An 8,402-nucleotide genomic window follows, 5' to 3' on the forward strand; every position below is an offset into this window, starting at 1 on the left:
TCACTCACTTTGAGCATTTGGATCACGCTTTGTATCTGGTTCAATCAGATTTCTATGTGTAATTAGATTGGGAAATCCAGCCATGCAACGTCTGCAGTGAGATGCAGGAATTATGTTTCTACATGCACTCAGATAATGCTTACTCAATTCATATCCTTTTCAAATCAAATCTCACTGCCATGTAAACAGTTCTAAAGGGTTTTCCAACAAATTTGCCATCTGAGCACTATATTCCTACTGTTAAATTCAAAATTGTGAAACCTTATTATTACTTCATACCATGTAAACACAGTGGTTGTTTCTATCTTACTTTTTCTATTTCACAAAGACTTTGCATTTTTTATTGGTTATGCTACGTAAGCACCTTTAAATAGTATGCTGCCTTGCAGGTTAAATTGTATTCCTAGCCAGTTCAAATTCTGATTAGGCTTATTAATCAAATTGGTTTTAAACTGCATAGAGTTCTCTTTATACCTTGTTTTAACAGTGTGCAGAAGCTGGGCTCTAATTATCATTCCTTCTCTTGTACAGATCTGCAAGAGCAAAGTCAAAGAAACCCAGCAGCAGTTTTTCCACAGCCTGGCAGTGAGACAGAGTCTGGCTGTCCATTTCAATATCCAGCAGGATTGCGGCCATTTCCTTGCCGATGTGCCCGTCCGGCTTCTTCCTTGGGAGGACCCCAATTCTCCAGAGGAGGATGATGAGGAAGAAGTGGGCAAACAGAGTGAAAAGACAAGAAAGAAGACCGAGAAACCAGCAGAGCCCAGGATGCCAAGCCACAGTGCCCAGACCCCAGGACATCCAAGTGACATTAACACCTCAGGAAAACTGCGCAGCCGTGTTGTGGTGATCACCAGGGAGGTGCCCTACCAAACGGTTGCGGACTTTGTGCGGGAAGGGGTGACACGTCACGAGAGAAACCCTGACCTCTATGAGCGTCAGGTCTGCCTTCTCCTGCTTCAGCTTTGCTCGGGTCTGGAGCACATGAAGCCCTACCATGTGACACACTGCGATTTGCGTCTGGAAAACTTGCTCCTGGTGCAGTGCCAACCAGGCAACCCCTGGAATCTGGATGTCATGGAACCCAATAACAACAATAATACTGGTGGTGGCATGGGCACTTCTGCTGCTAATTCTGCCTGCCCAGCCCGGCTTATCATCAGCAACTTCTCACAAGCCAAACAGAAAAGCCAGTTGGTAGACCCCGATGTCTTGAAAGACCAGTCCAGGCTGGCTCCAGAGATCATCACAGCCACACAGTACAAGAAGTGCGATGAATTCCAGACAGGGATCCTCATCTATGAGATGCTTCACCAGCCTAACCCTTTTGAGGAGACCCCTGAGCTGAAAGAAAAGGAATACACTCGAGCTGATCTGCCACCCCTCCCACCACGCTCCCTCTACTCTCAAGGTCTGCAGCAGCTGGCCAGCCTTCTGCTCAATGCCAACCCATCTGAGCGCATACAGATTTCAGACGCCAGGGCTTGCCTACAGTGTCTACTATGGGGACCCCGAGAGGACCTCTTCCAGACTTTGAATGCCAGCCCAGGGCCAGGCCACAGAGAGACAACCTTGCAGAACTGGTTGGACCTTAAACGGACACTGATGATGATCAAGTTTGCAGAGCGTTCATTGGATGCTGGTTGTGGGGTGAGCTTGGAGGATTGGTTGTGCTGTCAGTACTTGGCATTCTCCACCACAGACTCTCTGAGTCGTGTTGTTCAGATTTTGCAGCAGAACCAAAAGCAGCAGCAACATCATTGAACTCTTACTTATACTCTGCATTAACACTCTTTTTGATGCCTGTCTCACTTCAACAAACATGAAAAGGAGCAAACTTTCTGCTAAAAATGTCAGAACATGAACAGTGAACAACGCTTACAAGTGAATTTCCATTTGCTTAAGGCCTAAGCAACTAAAAATAAACCACACCTTGTTTCATAAGAAAAAACTGCTTTAAAGAGGTCAACTGCTACTAATTGCTTTCAACCATGTTGTTATCTTTAGCATTTTGGGCTATATTCAAAAAGTAAAACAGCCTCAGAAGTATTTTTTATTGATGTTGTTGAATATTATTTTTGTTTTCCTTCTATCAGGATATAATTGACATGATTTGTCTTGCCTTTCTAACCTTGTACTGTCCAGCTTGAATTTCCAGGTGAAGCACACGTCATTTGAGATTTAAAAATAGTTAAGGTGAGCAGTAAACTTTTAAAAGCAGGATTCTATTTTTTTGTCAATAAGAAGACACTTCATGTCAGTTGACTTTTTGTCAGATATAGGGCTAAACTGAACCGTTCCTGTGCCATATCCATATAAGTAGCTGCAGTTTTGGGAGAGTAGTTAATCTGTTAAGTTAATTTGACTTATGTACAAGTAAACAGTATGCTTACTTTCAAGGAAGCAGTTCATATTATTTTCTCTTGGTTCTTTTTTTGTGTTATTGAATATTAATGTCACTATTGTCAGATAAAAGACATGCCAAGGACACTTACACTTTGAATGTCATATCTCCAGAGATGTAATTCAGTAATTAAAAAGGAGTTCAAATAATATTGGTTCATCTGTAAGTGAAGTACTGAAGGCTTTACTGAATTTAATACTTATAAAAGCTTTGCTACGTGTTTTAAAATGGGTGTCAGACTTATAGAAGGTTGCATTGTCTCCTCGCTTATGTTATTTGAGCTTTGAGTGACTTTATTTTCAAAATATGTGGTTAATTGGACAAATCAAAACCACTCTGTTCAGACCTCAAATTGTGTTTAGGGTACAATAGCTTGAAAAAAGAGCATCAACTATAGAAGGTATTCTGTAAGATGCTTAATGTATTCATTTGAGCAAATTGGCCAATTAAGTGCAATGAGCAAAAATTAAGAGCAGAAGAGGATAGAATGGAGGATATAGAGCTTAGTGGTTGACTTCCTGAAAGGACGGCTTCAGAAACACTCTGCACATGACATCCCAGTGTTCCTTATGAATGCAGTCCTTGCTTTCCTTTGCCTTTGTGTATTTTATTCTTTCTTTTTGCTCCCATTATAAGTATAGTATTGGTTTTCATACGATCATATTTAATTCTACATGAGTATATTACTTCAGGAGTCTGCTTTTTCAAGAGAAATGTCACAGATTTTAGAATATAAGAAAATATTTACCTAAATAAAAAACTAATGTAAAGAGGGGACTTTGAATATGGTTTCAAGTTTAGTTCATGGTACCATGAATTGTTAAAACAGGAGACTAGTGCACATTTTCTTGCCAGTTTTCTACTTTTTTCCCCATGTCTTCAGTTTGTTCTTGGGCATGACTTTAGCTGAGCTGTTCTGACCATTTTCTGTCTCTTAAGCTGTTTATTGATCTAGCATTAGTTTATGTAGATATATTTTACTGTTAAGAAAACCCAGTGTTCAGTTTTATGTAGATCATAAGCCTTACGTTTTCAGGCTTAGAACGTTTTTTTAATAATAACTAGTGCTGTTTAAACCCATTATTGGTCTGAACTACAATTAAAAACTCATTTAGTCTCAGTCATGTACCTAATGTGCATTTCATTAACGCTGAGCTTTCCAAATTAAATCAAATGTTTGTTGAAGAATGGAAAGTCATGAAACAACCTACAGCACGTCCTCCTGTACTGTATAAGAATTTTGTAATACATATTTCTCTAGATAATAAACAAAATTAAGGTCATGCATCGATTTGTAATAATACCTTAAAGGGATTTGCAGATATTTTACACATTTGAATTGTGACTGCTTTTAACTCAGTGCTCTAAATTATGAACAATTAATTTTCCAATTGTGGTTAAGACCTGGAAACTTAAAACAGGTGTTTAGTTTTTGCTATGGATACTATGTATATACCATGTCCCTATTCTTCAGTCAATTGAAGATATTACATACTGTAGAAACATCTTGAATATCCTGCTAATGCAGACTTCATGACATGTTATTCTGCACCTAAGCGTGTTAAATAACCAAAGACCATATTTATTTTAGTTCTGTCACATCCTTTGAATTCCCTAAAAAGTGCTTTATTGTAGAATCCTTGCTGTTTATGTTCTTATTTTTAGGCAGCTATTGTCTTGGCCATCAATACACAATGATTTTAATTAGCATGCACAGGCTAAGGTGGCCTTATAACAGTGTTGAATTAATTACCACTAAGTTTGATTAACAAATTAATTAATAAATATTGCACTTTCTTCAGGATAATAGTATTGCCTAACAGTGGGGCTATGACAGTGGCTTAGTCTTCATTTATGCCTGAGGTTCTAGTCAGGTTTGAATAAGCATGATTGTTTCTAAATACAGAAATTACAATGTTGCTTTAAGCCAGGCATCTGTTTTGGGTCAGAACAGCTCCACAGTCTTTCATATTACTTTGAGTGAGCGGGGATTGGGTCAAAATTTTGTTTTGGATATATGTGCAATTATTGTAAATGTTTTAACCTTGTAAATGACAGTATTTAAATGTGTTTGTACTTTATATTACTATATGCGACTTGTGTTATTTTTATTTGCTTTTCCTTCTGGCACATACTGATGCAGAAACCAAGCACAAGCCTCTCGCTGTGAGGGGATGTGTTGGGCTGGCGTTACCTTGAAAAAAAAGCTGTGGGAAGGTGTCTGTTTAGTGCAACTGATTATCAAGACAAATATACCCAGCAAATGGTCACTTTGGATGTACTGTATGTATCAGGGAGTGCATGTTTTTGTTTTAATTACTTTGAACAGTTATAACTGATGCAGTTACCACAGCTAGTGAAATTAGTCCTTGATGGAGTTAATAACCAAGCCTGTGGATGTAAAGCTTGCAATCTGTTGCTGCCGGATTTCAATCAAAATATATCTTTCACAAACACAATTTTCATTTGATGTTCTCTTGCGATTCTTACAATATAACAAAGTGCAGTTCTGTAATTGATCATGATGTTATATAGATTTGCTTTTCTCTTTGAATTTTATATGCTTCTATTAAAATAGTAGGTGCCCATCTCCGGCTGCATCTTTTGTTACAGGGCAAGAAGAAATTTTATTTACTCATATTCACTTGTAACCACTAGACCTGCTTTGGATCACTGAAGGAAAACCACTGCCTCTCCATCCTTCAGCTTTGACCATTAATTTGTACCAACCAAGGTGCATTCTTTTGCTGTAGACAAAGATCCTCTCAGATGCTTTTAGATTGCCTTAAAATGTGTAATTCTGCTCCTAATTTCTCTGTTGAAGAGTCTTTTTTTTACCCACTATATGCAGTATTACTTCTTTTATAATAGAAGGATACTAATGAGTAATCGCTAAAATTACACTAAATTTTAGCAAAAAGCTAATGGCTAAACATTGCATTATAATCCATACCAAATGTTTTGATTTCTGGAACATCTAGAACAAAAGCTGCTGTAGTTTTTACAATGGACCGAATTTGAAATTTCATAATGTCAAAGCTGAACCAAGGGGAATGTCCATAGATCATTAGTGGGCAAAGATGTGAAATACTGTTTTCTGAGATTTGCATATAAGGTAGACAGTGAGCTAGGGCAATCAGTTGAGCTGATGGGAGGGTTTTTGTAAATTCAGCATTTCTTAAATGTAACTGAAGACTATTAAATAAACACATTCAAATGACACAATGTGAGGTCCTGGGCTAACTGCTGTTGTGACTATAAATACAGACTGCGTTGGTGACAGTCTTTTAATGGAAAATGACAATTTTTAACTAAGGTATATACAGATACACATTGCACCGATACTAGTATGTACAGGAAATGTCTGACAGGTGGAAGAGACCACATCAGTGCCATTTCTACAGAAGCATTTGCTGTTAGTATTTTTTAGCTATGGAACAAGTTCTTAAAAAAATACAAACATTGACAGTTGATACTTTATCATCAGATTTTATCATCATCAAAATGAGCTGTGTATCTGAGCTTTTTAGCACCTTGAAGAGAGTAGTTTTACACATTGAACTATGTTTCCTATCACAGTTAATAAAGCAGAAGAAAAAATAACTACTGAGTGGGAAATATGATTGGAGAAATGTATACTAGTAAGGATAAATGTTCTCCATCTGTCACTAATTGCTATTTTGTTAATGCTCAAAGGAGTTAATGGAGCTCAAAGACTGAAGCATGCTAGCTTGGGGTCTTTGTGATAATAGCTACTCAATGTGCAGAGTTCTCTTGGCTAATGTATATCTTTGGTGTGTTGCCACAAATTGTTGATAAAGTTAACCAATGTTAATGAAATAATAAATATATGTTTTTATATACATATAGTTCCTTTTTTTCCTCAAAATAAACTTTTACTACTAAAAAATAAATAAATCCTATCTTTGTACCACATCAGTGCTTAAGTCTCGGTCCATGCTCCTTGAAAGAAGAACTGGGGGAGTCCCTCTAGTGGCTATGCTGAAAATAGCTATCACTTCTCTGATGAGAAATGTTTCATATTTCATTCAATTTTTTAAAAAGGTTCATTTTGCAGAATGAATCCGTTTTGTGACAAATTGGTACCAGACTGAAACCAGATGCTTCAGTCATTTAAAAATGAAGACAAATGCATCATAAAAAACAGTTTAGAAAAGGGTTTATCAAATGGGATTTATCAAATTTCAATGAACAGTTGTCAATGTCTCTTTTATATCTATGAGTGCATAAAATAACTTCTAGCTAGTTCCTCACAAACATACACTGAAAGGTAAAATAATAATAATTCCTTACATTTATATAGCGCTTTTCCGGACACTCCACTCAAAGCTCTTTACAGGTAATAAGGACTTTCCTCCACCATCAATGTGCAGCCCCACCGGGAACCACAGTGCGCACAGTACGGTCACCACACTTTGGTGATCAGTGGGGAGGAGAACAGAGTGATGAAGCCAATTCATGGATGGGGAATATTAGGAGGCCATGATTGGTAAGGGCCAATGGGAAATTTGACCAGGACAACACCCCTACTCTTTCCGAGAAACACCTTGGGATTTTTAATGACCACGGAGAGTCAGGACCCTTACTTACAAACTTAAATGATAAAGCTACTCAAATGCTTGGATCTTTTATTGAAAGTGACTTAAAACAAATAGAAATTTACTAGGAGACTGAAGCTGATTTGAAATCTGAACCTGTAGGATATTCTTGCATCTCTTGCATTTGTTATCAGAATTTCTTAAAAAACACTATGAAAGAACAGAGTTTTTAACTTTGCAATGCAAATCATAAAATGGAATCCATTAAATGTGTGTTTCTTAACAGGAAATATGTCAATCTCAGACCATCAAGATTTTTTTATTTTGTACCGATGTATTTCCAAGAAAAAATTTTTTTTACCTGATACTATTCCAGACATGTTACAATAATTGACACATTATAGCAGTTTAATTCTAACAAATTTCATCTGTCCTACAGAAGCTGTCAGTAGTTTCATAATGAAATGTTTATGCAATGTTATTAAGCTGCATAATGTTGCTTTTTGTAAAGAAAAAACAGACTTTCACACTCATACACTATTACTGACAACTTTTGTGAATGATGTAAAGTTTTGAAACTGGCTTGTTTCAGAATACTGAAATCTAGGGGGAGTATCCTGAAATTAGTTTTTTTCCCTGTGAAGTAAATGGAAATACTTTAGTCATGATTGGAAAATATGTGTTAATCCCTTTTCAGGAAAAAAAAAGGAATGTAGGATAGTGCGAGATCTTTTCTATGCATGTTTTTGAGCTAATGTCCCCCATGTATTCTTGGCAAGAATTCAAATTGCATACGTAGAATATAAGAAATGTTTTTAGTATATGAGCTGAATGAGCAAGAAGTTGAATGAACAAAAATTGTATTATTTTAACTTCTAAAATGGTCAGACAAGACGATTCTTGAGTAAAGTATTTCAGCTTTTACAGGTAATGGATTGAGTAGATAAAAGCTCAAGGGACAATATAACATGAAAATATTTATTGGTAGTATGCCTAGTTCTGGGCAGAGTTGGAGCACTGTGTTATAGACTGTTCCAGTTTTAATTAAGCTTACAATGCTTAATTTTGTATGAAAAATAATGTAATCTCTTTAAAATTGTGCTGCTAAGTTTCCGGAAAGAGTTATCTTCCCTAGGATGTGAGAGATGTGTTGCCAAGTAACTGGAGCTGGGAACATCTGCTGTTTTTTTTCAAGGTCACCGCAGTGCAGTGATGGAATGTGGAAAGGATTAATGAGGGAATTATAGGAATTTCCATCATCTGCATTCTCCTAAATTCTATGGTTTAATGACTATACGCGGGGTGCTTTATTCTTTGCTGTTGCTTCTCCTTAACCAGTAAAGTAGTGCTGCCTTGTAAAATTTGTACACAATCCATTTTCTTTTCCAAAGTTTGGCTTTGAGAAGTTAATCAGAAATCTGTATTTTTTCCCTCTGAAA

At 36.8% G+C, this 8,402-nt stretch overlaps 1 protein-coding gene across 1 annotated transcript in view; it reads left to right on the top strand.

Annotated features, from left to right (window-relative positions):
• peak1 (pseudopodium-enriched atypical kinase 1) overlaps positions 1-6,336 on the top strand; it is a 130,175-nt gene extending 123,839 nt beyond the window's left edge. Inside the window, exon 7 of the mRNA XM_088920906.1 lies at positions 532-6,336. Coding sequence (XP_088777032.1) covers positions 532-1,764 — 1,233 coding nt within the window. The 3' untranslated portion in view covers positions 1,765-6,336. The remainder of the gene's footprint in view (positions 1-531) is intronic.
• The last annotated feature ends 2,066 nt before the right edge of the window (positions 6,337-8,402 follow it).

Source organism: Atractosteus spatula, chromosome 7 (assembly GCF_055471065.1).
Source record: "Atractosteus spatula isolate fAtrSpa1 chromosome 7, fAtrSpa1.hap1, whole genome shotgun sequence".
NCBI lineage: Eukaryota > Metazoa > Chordata > Actinopteri > Semionotiformes > Lepisosteidae > Atractosteus > Atractosteus spatula.